This window comes from Syngnathoides biaculeatus, chromosome 1 (assembly GCF_019802595.1).
Source record: "Syngnathoides biaculeatus isolate LvHL_M chromosome 1, ASM1980259v1, whole genome shotgun sequence".
NCBI lineage: Eukaryota > Metazoa > Chordata > Actinopteri > Syngnathiformes > Syngnathidae > Syngnathoides > Syngnathoides biaculeatus.
This window is the reverse complement of record NC_084640.1, coordinates 13,029,452-13,043,363: the sequence shown is the minus strand read 5'-3', so window position 1 is coordinate 13,043,363 and position 13,912 is coordinate 13,029,452. Positions and strand designations below refer to the sequence as shown.

General features: G+C 43.4%; 3 protein-coding genes and 1 long non-coding RNA gene across 8 annotated transcripts; 1 reads left to right on the top strand and 3 right to left on the bottom strand.

The window, feature by feature from the left end:
• Positions 1-97: 97 nt before the first annotated feature.
• psmd4a (proteasome 26S subunit ubiquitin receptor, non-ATPase 4a) lies at positions 98-4,473 on the bottom strand. 3 transcript variants are annotated; one of them, XM_061817848.1, is made up of 10 exons: positions 4,321-4,473; positions 3,326-3,466; positions 3,026-3,140; positions 2,848-2,934; positions 2,700-2,768; positions 2,014-2,229; positions 856-964; positions 652-783; positions 507-559; positions 98-379 (listed from the first exon to the last, which is right to left on the bottom strand). In XM_061817848.1, exons 1-10 carry the CDS (start codon positions 4,344-4,346, stop codon positions 209-211), a joined length of 1,119 nt encoding a protein of 372 aa, XP_061673832.1. In that variant the 5' UTR covers positions 4,347-4,473; the 3' UTR covers positions 98-208. The 3 variants fall into 3 exon arrangements, with proteins under 3 accessions (XP_061673832.1, XP_061673842.1, XP_061673849.1); XM_061817858.1 differs by lacking the exon at positions 4,321-4,473 and adding an exon at positions 4,144-4,298; XM_061817865.1 differs by lacking the exon at positions 4,321-4,473 and adding an exon at positions 3,624-3,769.
• A 216-nt stretch (positions 4,474-4,689) lies between these two features.
• Positions 4,690-10,691, bottom strand: LOC133499514 (phosphatidylinositol 4-phosphate 5-kinase type-1 alpha-like). Of its 2 annotated transcripts, XM_061817637.1 has the most exons (14): positions 10,622-10,683; positions 10,450-10,521; positions 10,151-10,173; positions 9,741-9,815; positions 9,475-9,605; positions 9,281-9,398; positions 9,055-9,207; positions 8,484-8,783; positions 7,965-8,164; positions 7,007-7,090; positions 6,862-6,910; positions 6,705-6,789; positions 5,724-5,891; positions 4,690-5,304 (listed from the first exon to the last, which is right to left on the bottom strand). In XM_061817637.1, the coding sequence occupies exons 2-14, from the start codon at positions 10,502-10,504 to the stop codon at positions 5,258-5,260; spliced, it is 1,488 nt and encodes a 495-aa protein (XP_061673621.1). In that variant the 5' UTR covers positions 10,505-10,521; positions 10,622-10,683; the 3' UTR covers positions 4,690-5,257. The 2 variants fall into 2 exon arrangements, with proteins under 2 accessions (XP_061673621.1, XP_061673618.1); XM_061817634.1 differs by having other exon boundaries at positions 4,691-5,304; positions 10,450-10,691.
• Positions 9,502-12,438, top strand: LOC133499877 (uncharacterized). The gene is made up of 3 exons (XR_009794768.1): positions 9,502-9,643; positions 9,751-9,821; positions 12,300-12,438. It is a non-coding gene; the product is annotated as an uncharacterized LOC133499877 (long non-coding RNA).
• Positions 10,974-12,861, bottom strand: ecm1a (extracellular matrix protein 1a). 2 transcript variants are annotated; one of them, XM_061818132.1, is made up of 4 exons: positions 12,704-12,861; positions 12,381-12,625; positions 12,005-12,210; positions 10,974-11,938 (listed from the first exon to the last, which is right to left on the bottom strand). In XM_061818132.1, exons 1-3 carry the CDS (start codon positions 12,768-12,770, stop codon positions 12,007-12,009), a joined length of 516 nt encoding a protein of 171 aa, XP_061674116.1. In that variant the 5' UTR covers positions 12,771-12,861; the 3' UTR covers positions 10,974-11,938; positions 12,005-12,006. The 2 variants fall into 2 exon arrangements, with proteins under 2 accessions (XP_061674116.1, XP_061674124.1); XM_061818140.1 differs by having other exon boundaries at positions 12,381-12,622; positions 12,704-12,857.
• Between the last annotated feature and the right edge of the window lie 1,051 nt (positions 12,862-13,912).

Sequence of the window (13,912 nt, the reverse complement as noted above, 5' to 3'; positions counted from 1 at the left end):
TGCCCTGTGATTGGCTGGCGACCAGTCCAAGGTCAATCCCAAATCAGATGGAATATGATTCGGCTCACCCGCAACCATAATAAGGAGACGTGCTATAGAAAATGAATGAATAGTTGTTTATTGGGGTGATATTAAATGTCAAAAAAAAAAAATGAGATTAACTATGGGGTTCACGACCATCATTCCGCAGCTCGATGTTTAACGGCTCTCATTTCTTCTTTTCGTCATCTTTTTTGCCGTCGGGCTTGCTCCCCGTCTGCGAAGCCAGGGAACCCATGGCGTTGCGGATGGCTTCGTTGTTGGGGTCCACGCCGGGCAGGTTCTCCAGCACGCTCTGCAGGAACTCCGGGTCCTGCATCACATCATAGTCATCTTCCTCCTTGGGTGAGTAGGAGCGGGGGAAAAAAAAAAAAAAAAAAAAAAAAAAATGAGCACTTCGTTATGGCCTTAAAATCAAATCATGAATTTGTACTGAGTGAGACAGAACACAACACGGCCTTGTTTACCTTAACAGAGTCTGTTGCGTCCATTGGAACACTTGTGTCCGTATCACTATACTCTGGTACATGACAAAAACAGGACAAAAGTTTGAGTTCCCTGAATAAGACGCGTCCCCCATCTGCAGTTAAGTGTGGTCGACGTGGAGCTGACCTCCTCCGGCGAGGGACATCTGCATGGCGTAGGCGATCTGCTCCTCTTCTGTCATGCTACTGAAGTCGGGTATCACGGCCGCGCCCGCCTCAGGCTGCGACACGGACATCTTCAGCAAAGCCTCCTCTGATTCTGAAGGGGGGGCGGAAATGGTATTTAATGATGTGTTCGGTTACTCTGTTAGGCAGTACGGGGCGTCCGTACCATCCACCGCGGGCATGGGCACAGTGCCCTCGGCCACCGACGCCGCCGTGGCTCTGCGGGCCTCCTCCTCCTGCCGCTGACGCTGCTCCTCCATGGACACGCGCAACGCCTGCGAACACGATCGGGATGTCGTCATTGGAATGCGAGGGAGGCGCTCAAAGGTGTGTAGTGTTCATTTTGCTCCTTTTGTCACTAAATGATTCATTTGTATGTGTTTGGTTATATTTTTAATTTACATTTTATCATGAAATGAGAATTGATTGGAAATTCTAAAAAAAAAAATATATACTAATGAAAGACAATTTTGTTTACATTCCTTTTTTTAAAAAAAAGTTCCCTGTAAGTCATTAAAAAGTTAAAAAAATTAAATGGTTGATGTAAGAAATTAGTAAAATTTGATACTTAAAATTCACTAAAGTAATTTGTATATTTATTGTAAACAATTAACAATTTTACACTTAATTTTTTTAATTGATTTAAAGTTAAACATACTAAAATTGGTTTTGAAAAGCATTTACAAATATTGGTTAATTTATTTAAAATGACTTAGTAAAACAATTCTACATTTCTTTTGTTAAGCTATTCATTAGTTGAGAATAAATAGAACGGGGGAAAATTAAGCAAAATTAACAATTGGACAATTTCAATGTTATTAAATAACTGCTTAATTGGGTAACTGGGAATAATAAAAACATGCAATGTTAAGATCCAACATAATTTTGTATCTTTTAAATCATAAAAATAAATTTTTCAGTAAACGTTTCACAGCTGGCGGCACGGTGGTTTAGGTGGTAAAGGGTTGGCCTCACAGTTCTGAGGACCCGAGTTCGATCCCGGCCCCGCCTAGGTTTTCCCCATGCCTGCGTGGGTTTTCTTCGGGAACTCCGGTTTCCTCCCACATCCCCAAAAAAATGTGCAACATGAATTAGACACTCTAAATTGCCCCTAGGTGTGATTGTGAGTGCGGCTGTTTGTCTCCATGTGCCCTGCGATTGGCTGTTAACCAGTTCAGGGTGTACCCTGTGTCTCCTGCCTGTTGCCAGCTGGGATAGGCTCCAGCACTCCCCGTGACCCTCATGAGGATAAGCGGCAAAGAAAATGGATGGATGTTCCACAGCTCTTCCTCCAAAGTACTGACGTCGTGTTGTGTTGGCTTACAAGGGCCAGTTCCGGGTCGGCGCTGGGGTCAACGCCGAATTCAAAGTCGCTGGCGCCGAGGCCCATCATGGAGCCGCCTTCGCCGGCGAGGATGGGCGAGGAGAGCAGGGCGTCAGCCAGGCTGGGCCCCGGGGGCACCGTGACCAGGTGAGAGCCGGCGCCCTCCTTGCCGTTGAGCGTGTTGATGAAGGCCGTCAGCTTCTCGGTGTTCAACTCCTGAAAGCGGACGATGACGATGAGTTTATGAGCAGCCATTTCCTCGTCTAATGCCCGACCTGCTTCACTTAATAGCCCGGGGTGGTGATGTGATGTCTTGACCAAATGCTCACGAAAGTCATGAAATCTCATTGGTGGTCACTTCCTCGGCACATATATTCCACCGGTCTCACTCTTACCTTTTCCGCTCGAGTGCCCCCTTGTGGTCGTTAGAAAAAAAAATTGCACAAATTAGCCGCATCACCGCATAAACCGCAGGGTTGAAAAGAGTGTTTGGGGGGGGGGGGGGAGTCGCGGCTTGTCGGACGGAAATTACGGTATTTGTTTTCCACAAATGGCGATTATTCTGTGATTTGATCATTTACAATGTAAATCTGCTGTAGTGTAATATCCTAATTATTTAATATTTATTCAGATTTAGTATATACACATCATAATATAACAGGGGGTGGGGGGATTATTCTCCTCACCTCTTCTCCAAAGTTGATAATATCCACATTCACTTTCTCCTTTTTCAAGCGCTTTGCCATTTTGACAAGCTGCACCGCACAAAGAAAAAGACAAATTTGAGTCAATTACGGTTTGGAAAAGAAACGACTAGACGAAACCAGAACTCACTTCTTTTTCGTTATCCTCCACGGGACTCCCCACAAAGGCGATGATCCTCATCTTGTGGTTTTTACCTTGGCGATGCTTTAGAGCCAGCTGCACAGGAACATGAACATACGCATTCCATTTAGTTGTGGTGCACAGACCCCCCCCCAAGAGTTCTATTTATATTTAACGGAACACGCACGTGGGCCACTCGAATGCCTGTGCAGAAGCAAATGTTCCCTCTGGGCTGGACGGCATGAAGCTTGGATAGGATGCGTCCAGAATCGGGCGTCAGCGTGGTCAGCACCTCGCAGTTACTAAAGCAGACGAGCGCAATAATTCATCGGGGAGCCGATAAAGAGGGTACAATCGATAAAATAAGTCCACACGCCCCTCTTCATAGATCAGGTATTTGTGATGTAAAAAAAATAAAATCCACAATTAATGCGCGCTATAATCTGTGCTATTTAAATTAAAGAGATACTTTTTATAGCTCTCATACTTGGCCATGGTGATGAGGCCCACGTTGTTCTCGGGGTTGCTCCGTGTTTTGGAGTGACACACAATGTTGACGGCGTCTTGCTGAGCTTGAAGCCTCGTTGGTAGAAAATCGCCATTTCGCATGTATTCGCTGTTGTCCACGCTGTTGACAAAAAACAAAAAAAAAACAAAACGTGTTTATAGTCATGTCCAAAGTTGTGTATTTGACATTTCATAAAATATTCAGCTTGAACTCATAGTGATGTAAAAATAGATATAATTTTAGACGAGAGATTAAATTGAAATATTTGCTTGTTTACTTTGAACATGTCTTGCACGCTGTGATTTTTCGTGAGATTTAAAAAAAGTGTATATTTGAGAGAAACATATTGGGAGTAAAAAAAAAAACGTTAGAATTAGTTGTAATTTTATGAGGATCAACTTGAATATTCTCACTAAAAATGTACATTTTCTAGTCTATTCATACTTTTAAGACGAACATAGTGCTTGTAAATCCACCAGTTGTCATATAATTACCTTTAAATCAAGGCAGAAACACGACTTTATTCGTAAGAGTACGACTTTGACGTCAAAATATAATCTTTTACTTTTGAAGTTAGTACGGACTAAACCTTGTTAATATGAAAGCGTAAAGGCTACGTTAGTATTCGTTTATATAGTCCCCCTTCGTACTTGCTAATGCTACCAAAAGGTTCTTTTAAAATCTTTTTTTTCTTGTCGGTGACAATAGGTTATCATTCATATTAAGAGCTTTAAAATGTAGAATACGTTTGAATGTGTCAATATTATTGTAATGCGAGGCTTTAAAATTAGCATTACCGAAATGACTCAGCTGTACGAGACGTCAAAAGAGACAGTTGACATTTTCTCAACCGTTCGACATGGACGCCAAAACCGAATTTAACCACTTATTTTTAACTGAATCCTTTATCAGTTTATCGCAAGATCCGTTTAAAGAGTAAAACCGCGTTAAAATAACAATACTACGCTCCTTACCAGACCATAGTACTTTCGAGCACCATTTTGGAAACTTCTTGTCGGAACGGCGGTCTTACAATCTTATTGCCCGTTGGATGACACTTGAGCAAGCCCGCGAGTGATTGGCTGTTGGTTCTACCATCTTGTCCGTGATTGGTAGATGAGCTTTCTCTTATTTGTCACCGGTCTGGACGCCAGTTGAAAGATTTCGTACCCTGATTTGTCGCGATCTCTACCATCTTTTCTGTGAATGGAGGATTATAATTCATCGTGGAGTTTAAGAAATCAAACAAATTACAATATTAGAAATCAAGATATTTTACACGAATAAAAAAAAGCAAGTCGTATCATAAAAGTCAACTTTATTGACAAAAGTAGGATAAAAATGCAACAGAGACAAAAAAAAAAAAAAAAAAGGCAAACAGTAATGTCCAAATAAATATACAGGATTTATGGTCCCTAAGGCACATTGCATAAGGATAAAATACTAATCCGCCCCAGACCCGATGATTGCACCCTTTCTTGAACCTGTAAATATACTGAGCATACAAAACATCGCAGTGTAAAACAGTCATAAATAACTCATTGTTACTATTTGTACAGTATAAAGTGTAACACCTGCATATCAAAATTGTAAACACATAGAGATTAGACATTATCATACATTATTTTCAATGTACAGATTTTTTTTTATGGCTTTGTGTTTTGGCACTCAATTCAGGTGGTTTGGTCCATCCATTGAACACGGTGGATTTCCTCCTCCCAAAGTCCACAATACACGCCGAATAACGCTCAAGTTAAAGGTGAGAAACATCTTTGGCAGCACGTCAAAACATTCCAATGAGATGAGTAAAAAATACGACATCGTAAGTCCAAACGCAATCAAAGTGGAGTTAAAAATGGTCCGTCCCCCCCAAAAAAAACTTTTCGACTAAGATTCAGTTGAGAGTTGCGATCAGGTCTTTCCGTTTGCCTCATTGGATTTAGGTGCTTCCTTTTTATCTGTCCGAAAAAAAGAAATAGGAACATTTGACACCACTATTATGACACACATTTTTTGTACAGTAGCGTAGTAGGCCCAAGTGTTCAAAGACAACGCCGAGTCCTAAAATGTGTATTTCATATTGTATTGTTGCAAAATAAAAACTGGATTTAACGATTCACTTCAAATGTTGCGCACACTTGCTGAGTAGTGTACATTTTTTTCAATTTTTATACAACTTAACTCAAAGAAATGTATTGCACTAAACCCACTGTTAAGCATGCACCGTTTGAACATCAATTCTTATTCTGACGCCGCTAGGCGGAGCCTGCATAACACACGTGTGAGAATAACCGCGCTAAATCATTTCAGCACTGGCACGCTGGAAATGCCCGTGTTCAACGCCACGCACAAACAGCCTCGCGTTTCCGGTTTTTACCATCGCCTTGGGCCGTGCCCTCTTTGCTGTCCGAGCTTTTCTCATCCTTGACAACCGGCTGCTGGTTCTGGTTCTGATTCTGGTTGCTCTTCTGTTCTCGCTGCTGTGCCGCGGCGCTGTCAGACTTCCTCATAGTGCTGTGGCGCCTCTTTGACGGCGACGTCTTCACTAAAACACAGGACGAAAATCGGATTATTTAAAAGGATGAAAAGTAACAGAGATAAGTGCGTTTTAAATAGAAGATTCCCTTCCCCCAACACCCCAAAAAATGTAATTTCCTCACTTAATAATCACAAACGGACAAGAGAGGGTTCACTGAAAGTCCAGTTTGACTCTCCTGTAAACATCCTCCAATGGTAACCAATTCCCTCCGTAGCCGTAAGATGATTTTATATGGAGATGACATTTTTGACAAAGATTATCTACCGTAATTTATGATTAGTTTAATATTAGTATATTATACTACAGCAGATTTACATTGTAAATTATCACATCACAAAATAATTTAGTATTTATAAATTGTATCGCCACTTGCGGAAAACAAATACCGTAATTTCCGGCCTACAAGCCGCAACTTTTTTCACACGCTTTCAACCCTGCGGTTTATGTGGTGATGCGGCTAATTTGTGCATTATTTCTAACGGCCGCAAGGGGGCGCTCGAGCGGAAAAGGTAAGAGTGAGACCGGTGGAATATATGTGCCGAGGAAATAACTTTTACCGGCCCTGTTAGCGCTGTGCTAGCGTGTTGCTGCTGTGTTACTGGCGTGTCTCAGTGATATTTACCAGTAAGTTTTATCTTAATTAACCGGCCCTGTTATTGCTAGCGCGGCGTTAGCACTAGCGTTAGCACTTTCTTTGTAAATATTAATACTAATATAGTAACCAGGTGCGCTCTGTAGGCTGCGAATTACGGTAAATAAGGGACGTCTCCCTGATCTGCAGTTGAGTAGATGCGCGGATAACTATAGAACATCCCCTACATTGGACTCTCTTGAAGACCGTGTTGCACATGAACTTCTGGAATCGGTCGGCGTAGAAATCGGGCCTGTGCACCGAGACTGTATCCTGAAAGCGAGACAATGACTCAGGGCAATAGTTTGAGGAATCGTTTTTAAGGACTTTGCAGGTTCCACGTACCCCGTCTTGAACCAGAGACTTCCACGTGTGCTCCAGCAACTTGATAAATCTGGGAAACATGTAAAGTTTTTTTATATCATGGCAAGTTTTGTGGGGTTTTTTTGGGGTACATTTTAGAGTGCAAAGTAAAGAAACTTTAGCTCACCTGTAAGACTGCAGAATGTCAATGATGCCGATGTACACCAGCAGTCTCTGGCCTTTGGAGTTTCGTGCCGGAATCCCTCCCGTGCTGATGAATCAAATAGAATGAAAAGATGAATTTGAAACGGAGAAACTTTTTGAGGAAGAAAAGATGAGCGGTGGGCTGAGGTGCATTAAAGTTTCTCCACGAATTTGGGAATTTTCACACTGGAAATGTGGAATTTTTTTCAAAAAGTAGGACTGGTGGAGGCGGAACGGTGGTTTCAGCTGGTAAAGCGCTGGCCTCACAGTTCTGAGGTCCCGGGTTTGATCCTGTGTGGAGTTTGCATGTTCACCCCGTGCCTTCGTGGGATTTCTCCAGGGACTCTGGTTTCCTCCCACATCCCAAAAACATGAAACATTAATTGGACGCGTTAAATTGCCCCTGGGTGTGATTGTGAGTGCGCCTGTTTGTCTCTATGTGCCCTGCGATTGGCTGGCGACCAGTTCAGGGTAGCTGGGATAGGCTCCAGCACTCCCCGCCACCCTCGTGAGGATAAGGGGCAAAGAAAATGGATGGGTGGAGAGGACTGGTGGAATGCTGAAAAATTGTAGGGATTTTTTTTTTTTTTAATTTTGAATTGTTTAATGTGGAAGGATATAAGGGTTACATTTGAAAACTGGAAATTCGGGACAAAGTGGGGAATTTTTAGAATGTAAAAAATTGTCCCTAGGGTGTCCTGACTGGTTTGAATTGCATGAGAGTTGTGGAAGGGTTAATAAATTTGAGAATTAAGTCACGGGTAAAGTGGAATTGTGGATCAAGTGGGAATTCCCCTAAACGGTTCCAAGTTGGAACGCTTTGAATGGAGTGAAATTTATGGAAGTTGTGTGTACAAACATGTATCTAGTCAATAATAGAACTTTTTCTTTGCGGGAAACGTGACTTGTGTGAACGCCCGAGGTGACGTGTCGGGACTCACGAGTCGCGGCTTCCCGGCGAGCCGGCGTCCCTGGCCTCGGCCTGGATGGCCTCCATGGGCGTGTTGTACAGGACCTTCTGGTTCTGGGGCTTCCTCCTCTCCGCCGCCGGCTCCGTCTGCGCGGTCTCTCCGCCGGCCTGATCTACCATGTGGATTCCGAGCAGGAGACTGTAGTCCATAATCTTGAAACTCTGGAGCACCTGAAAACCAAATAGAAAACCAACATTAATTGGATGGCAGCTACGTAATTTTGCACAATCCGACATTTTTAAATTTGGAAATTTTCCCTCATCTTCGGGGAGTGTAAAACTGTCCCCTATGCTCAGCACAACAAGTTAGCAAAGGTGTCACACCACAGATTAAAAAAAAAAAATAGATCCACTGTTACTAGCTAGCATAGGAAAGGAAATGTCGCCATTCAGAAAAATAAGTCACAAAAAAATGATAGAAAAAGTGCCGATTGAAATTTTTGCTTGACATATTTCGCTGTAATGTATGCAAATTGCATATTATACTCACCAGGCAGTCCCGCTGCACCGTCTTGCAGAAGGCGTTGTACATGTCGGGGTCCAGCAGCATCCCGTCTGGCATGTCCTGCAGGAAGTCCAGGTCCTTGTAGGTGGGCAAGGCCTTGGCCCGCTCCTTGGAGGAGGCCCGGCGGTTGTACGTGGAGCCCTTCAGGTCGAACTTGAGGTGCAGCCGGACCGAGGACGGCAGCAGGTTGTTCATGACCACGATGCGGATGTTGGTGCCGTTTCGTTGGATGCAGTAGAGGCCGTAAAACTTGGGGAGCAGGGTGCGCTTGTTCTGGTTCAGGTTCTGGAGGATGGGGGGGGGGGGGGGGGGGGGGGATGTCGGAAAGATGGGAGTAGTGGGTTATCAACTACAAAAAAAAAAAAAAGAAAATGTCCGGGCCGGGTGAGCTTTCCCGTGTTGAATCGAATTAAGCCGCAGTCTCCACTGCAGGTGGTGCCCTTTCGTCAATTCCTTTAAGTTTCAGTTTTGCGACCACACCCGCCAGCGCCGTCCCCCCCCCCTCCAAGCACCGAACACGCCCCGTCCCCTCCCTAAACCCACGGGAACCCCTTACCATGAAGTATCCTGGCAGGAGCTTCTGCAGGAACTCCGCCTCCTTGCGCTGGACCGTCTTCATGATGAACTGGTCGTCATGCGAGAGGTAGAAGAGCGAGCCGCTGGCTCCCGGGTTGGAGAGCTCGATCAGGTCCTCGCTGCACAGAGAACACTGGGAGAACACATCCAAGTGAGCTGGAAATGTTTATTAAAATGTTGTTTGGAAAAAAATATATAAAACATACCATGTAGTCATCGGGCTGGATGCAAAACATTTCCCTGAAGTAGCGGAAGGCAATGGGCGCGTACGTCTTGAAGCCGAAGTCTCCGTAGTGGTGCGCCGGCGTGTGGCTGCTGCCTTCGCTGCGGAGGACGAATCAAGTCGCAAATCAAGTCGCGGTCGGTCACGCCTGAATTGTTGTGGTTTCAGGCCGCCCACCCGGGGAAGTAGATGCTCTCCACCTCTTCGAAGTCCTGCAGCAGCACGTCCCGCTCGGACTTCTGAGCCAAGCTGCACACCGTGTGCGTGATCCCCAGCTGGATGGCGCCTTGCAGAGCCCACGAAGGCGTCTGGAAGGATGGCGACGGCGACGAAGGCAGATGCGAGCGTGAGTATCCCGGGGAAAATCGATGGAGTTCAGGGGTCCCCAAGGCGACACCCCCCCCCACCCCAAAAGGAAATTAGGGATTGACCACTCGTCTCACCTTTTTGTAGACGGTCTCCCCAGTCTGATCCCCTCCCCGGTGGCCACTTGTATTCTTCAAAACCGGAGCTGGAATCTAGCGGTAAGGACAAAGGCATAATTCCCTCCTCTCCAAAAATATTGGAACAGTGACACCAAACACCCCCCCCCACCCCCACCCCCACCCCCATCCATCCCTTTAATAAAAAGCAGGCAATGATTCCAAATTTCCAAAGGCAAAACAGATGTTAAAAAATGTCAAATTTTGATCAGATACAAACGTATAACAGAGATTTGACAATATTTACTGAAAGCCTTATTTATTAATAAGCATTTGGACAATTTTAAGTGAAACAATGTCTCAAAACGATTAATCGAAGTAATCATTGGATGTCATGCTCATCCGTTTGTGACTGCACCTCCTCGACTTACCTCTTTCCCCGCTTCAGTTGAATCTGGAGACAAAGGGGAAGATAGTGTAAAAATAATTGTGAAAAAAAAACGTGCCTTTGGCAGTTTAAAAGTGAAACATTACTGCGGAGAAGTGCACCTGGGCTGAGGCCCAAACATGAAGACACACCTTGTTAACTTTTACTTTGCTTTAAAGAACTTTATACAGTCACAATTTAATGGTTTGTTGTGGTTGGCCGTTTTATAATGTTATGGTGAGATAGGTGACGGAAAGGAAAGGTTAATATTTCTTTCCAGCAAAATATTGACGTCAGACTTACTTCCAGGGTGGCTTTGGAGCCCCTCCGGTTCCTCCGGAGTTGCGGCCGTGGCCATTCCAAGACTTGTTCAAACTTAAAAAAAAAAAACAAACAAACCGAAGACAAAAATCTAACTAGAATCAGAGAGGAAACTAAATAAAAACAGATAAAACGACATATTTTGCCTACTGACTTTTGGGTTTTCGTGAACAAGGAAGCAAACACGGAAGTAGTCGGCGGTGGTTAGCCAAAGGAATGAGAACATAACATCCGGCCAAAGTCATTCAGGGGGGGAAAAAAAACATTGAAAGCGGCGCAAACATTCCCACAAGTCACATTTTGCCTCTCAATGTACACAATGAACGCGTAAAATTGATACATTGTTTTATAAATCTTTTCTTCGATTAATGTCAATTGTAGTCATGGGAACGCCCAGACTAATCTTTTATTTTGAAAATTAAAAGATGAACCAAGGGAAGTGTGCGTATACATGCTATTGAATATCATGAGCTGTCAAAGTTTTTGAAAGCGAAAAACAAAGTCAGTCAGAGTTGGAAATTATTAGTTTATTATATTTTTTTCAAGTACAAATTTCCATTTGGGATAAATGTAAACAACTTTCAAAAAAATACACGTCAAGATGACAACGTTAACCATGAAAACAGGGCCCTCTTGTGTACATAGTGTGGATTGCAGCGGCACATACTGAAGCTTCTACTGCATTTAAAAAAAAAAGCCAAAATATTAGAAATACTCATGCAATAAACAATACTAAGATGGAAGTACTGTAAGTGGCACGCTGAAAAGAAAAAAATACATTAAGTCTTATGAGAGAAAAGTCAAACATTTTCAAAATTAGTCATACCTTTGTTATGAAAATCGAGTGGTAATATGTTCGAGAAAAATGTTTTATATTTCCAAGATTAAATGAGGTATAATTTAAAAATGTAAGTTATTATATGATGGAAAGAAAATTGCATATTTTCAAGAAAAAATGCTTAATTTTGTTTTTAAGAAAATATATATATTTTCGAGCTATGAAGCTGTATACCAGTAATACTAGAATAGTCGTAAATTTTCCCTAAAAGTTACATTACCTAGTTTAAAGTTGTATTTATTTAAAAAGACAACTTTTTTTTCTCGTGACAGACTTCTAAAAATATTTTTTCCTTAAAAATACGCACCTTTTTACCTCAAAATCTCAAATATGGAATTTTTGAATCAACTTCAATCTTAAAAATATATTTTCCCTCCCCGTATACTCAAAATGTGACTTTATCCTCATAAGAGTTTCATCACAACATGCAGTAAGTTTTTTTTTTTTTTTTTTTTAGTTTTATTGGTGTCATATGAGTTAGAGTAAAACCAATCCAAGGAAAATGCTGGTAGAGAAATTTGTGAGTTACATTTTTGGAGGCTATAAAAAACAAGAAGAACAAGAAAGTTCTGTATTGCAGGAAGGATCGAACACTCCTGTTGGCTGAAAGCGCTTCTCCCCCCTTCTGACCACCTGTAGAAAAATTAAAACTTATTTTTTTCATGATTCTTCATTGTTAATTCCCCAAATTTTGCGTACCTTTAGCAAACATGCGGGTCAAAGATGAAGCCGGGCTCGTAGGGCATTGCGGGCGCAATGTAGCCCGGTGTGGCGATATAGTCCGGGTTTGACAGCTCGCTGTCGAAGCAGCTCCAGCGTTGGTCCCCGTATTTCCTGCAGCACTCGTAGTGCGCCGTCATGGTGCCGTACTCCTCGATGCAGAACTGACTCAGGGCCTGTTTCCACTGTCCACAAATAATAAAACAGATAGGGATTAGCGCGGAGTCGCATCGTGTGATAAACTGTTTATACCCTGCCTCATGCCCGTTGACAGCTGGGATCGGCTCCTGCGCTCCCCGCGACCCTCGTGAGGATGAGCGGCTAAGAAAATGGATGGATGTGACGTGGGACTCACAGCTTGCCTGGCGCAGCAGAGTATGCCGGCTTCCCTGTCCTCTCCCTGCAGACCGCAGCACCACGCGTACCAGAACTCCAGCCGGTTGATGGCCTTCCCGCGCCGCTTGAAGTGTCCCAAGCCCGACCTGGGAAAGAAGCTGTCCGGGTACCTGGGGCGACCGTGGCCCTGGCTGCAGATGGCTCCCTGGTTGAACACCGTGGGCCGGGCCGGCGGGAAAGGCACGTCCACAGATGTGGATTCTGCTGGAGGAACAGGACAAACGGATCATCCTCAAGGTACTCTTTATAATTTCATTATGAAAAAAAATAAATCAGTATTACCTCCAACATTCGCGTTGGAGACTATCAGAAGAATCCCAAATCCCTGAAGAAGTCCAATCCAGGTCATGGCTGGAGTGAGTATTTTGTTTTTCTTAATGCGTAGACCCGAAATGCAACAAGTTCCCAAGAATGCAGCTTATATGAGCGAGGGGGCGAGGGAGGCACTGGGTGTGAGCCCGTCCTCCGAAGCGGGGGAGGCGACTTTAAGGAAGTGGGAAACAATATCTGTCGAATATAAAAAAAAAAAAGTTGCCGTTATAGGGATGGGGATTCACGGAAATGTAGTGATTCAGAGCCCATTATCAGTATCATCTGCTTATCAATTCCTACTGACTGTTTATTTTAATGTCCATCCATCCATCCATCCAACCCTTCATTTTCTTTGCCGCTTATCCTCACGAGGGTGGCGGGGAGTGCCGGAGCCTATCCCAGCTCTCAACAGGCAGGAGGCGGCGTACACCCTGAACTGGTCGCCAGCCAATCGCAGCGCTCATAAAGACAAACAGTCGCAGTCAAAATTACATTAGAGTGTCCAATTAACGTTGCATGTTTTTGGGATGTGGGAGGAAATCGGAGTGCCCACCCGGAGGAAACCCACGCAGGCACGGGGCGAACGTGCGAACGCCACAGAGGCGGGGCCGGGATCGAACCCGGGTGCTCAGAACTGTGAGGCCAACGATTTACCCGGCTGACCCACCGTGCCGCAAATTTATATATATTTGTCTATTTATTTTAGAGGATGACCATTCCATATTAGTGAAACAAATTTAACAGTTTAGTTAAAATATTTCTAAACAGTGATTTAAAAAGGAATTTTTCTCTCATAAATTGTATATACAAAAGAAAATGAAAATAGTAAAATCGACCGCTTTATGCACAAACTCATGAATAAAATGAAAATATTTTGTATTTTACTTTTTTAGATATACAGTATAATTCTGATAAATACTGGCACAAATAAGTGCTCATAACGATATGTGTTATGGTCTCATTCCCTGAAAAATTATAATTAAAAATAAAGAAATAAAGTGATACTTTTACTTCAATTTTTTTAAATTATAAAAGATTTTTCCAAAAAATATATATAAATTGCATAATAGGGACAATTTAGCATGTCCAATTAATGTTGCCTGTTTTTGGGATGTGGGGGGGGGGGGACCGGAGAAAACCCACGCAGACACGGGGAGAACACGCAAACTCCACACAGGC

What these genes read in the sequence shown, in the direction of transcription:
- psmd4a (XM_061817848.1), bottom strand. Translation starts at nt 4,346, where the DNA reads ATGGTGCTCGAAAGTACTATGGTCTG. An exon ending in CAGGCATTCGAGTGGCCCAC is followed by an intron (nt 2,935 to 3,025) that starts GTGCGTGTTCCG and finishes GTTCCTGTGCAG; the next exon opens with CTGGCTCTAAAGCATCGCCA. An exon ending in GATGTCCCTCGCCGGAGGAG is followed by an intron (nt 560 to 651) that starts GTCAGCTCCACG and finishes GTCATGTACCAG; the next exon opens with AGTATAGTGATACGGACACA.
- LOC133499514 (XM_061817634.1), bottom strand. Translation starts at nt 10,504, where the DNA reads ATGGCCACGGCCGCAACTCCGGAGGAACCGGAGGGGCTCCAAAGCCAC. An exon ending in GGTCTTCAAGAGAGTCCAAT is followed by an intron (nt 5,892 to 6,704) that starts GTAGGGGATGTT and finishes CCTGTGTTTTAG; the next exon opens with TGAAGACGTCGCCGTCAAAG. An exon ending in GGGCACGGCCCAAGGCGATG is followed by an intron (nt 5,305 to 5,723) that starts GTAAAAACCGGA and finishes TTTTTCGGACAG; the next exon opens with ATAAAAAGGAAGCACCTAAA.
- ecm1a (XM_061818132.1), bottom strand. Translation starts at nt 12,770, where the DNA reads ATGACCTGGATTGGACTTCTTCAGGGATTTGGGATTCTTCTGATAGTC. An exon ending in CTCCAACGCGAATGTTGGAG is followed by an intron (nt 12,626 to 12,703) that starts GTAATACTGATT and finishes CTGTTCCTCCAG; the next exon opens with CAGAATCCACATCTGTGGAC. An exon ending in TCTGCTGCGCCAGGCAAGCT is followed by an intron (nt 12,211 to 12,380) that starts GTGAGTCCCACG and finishes ATTTGTGGACAG; the next exon opens with TGGAAACAGGCCCTGAGTCA.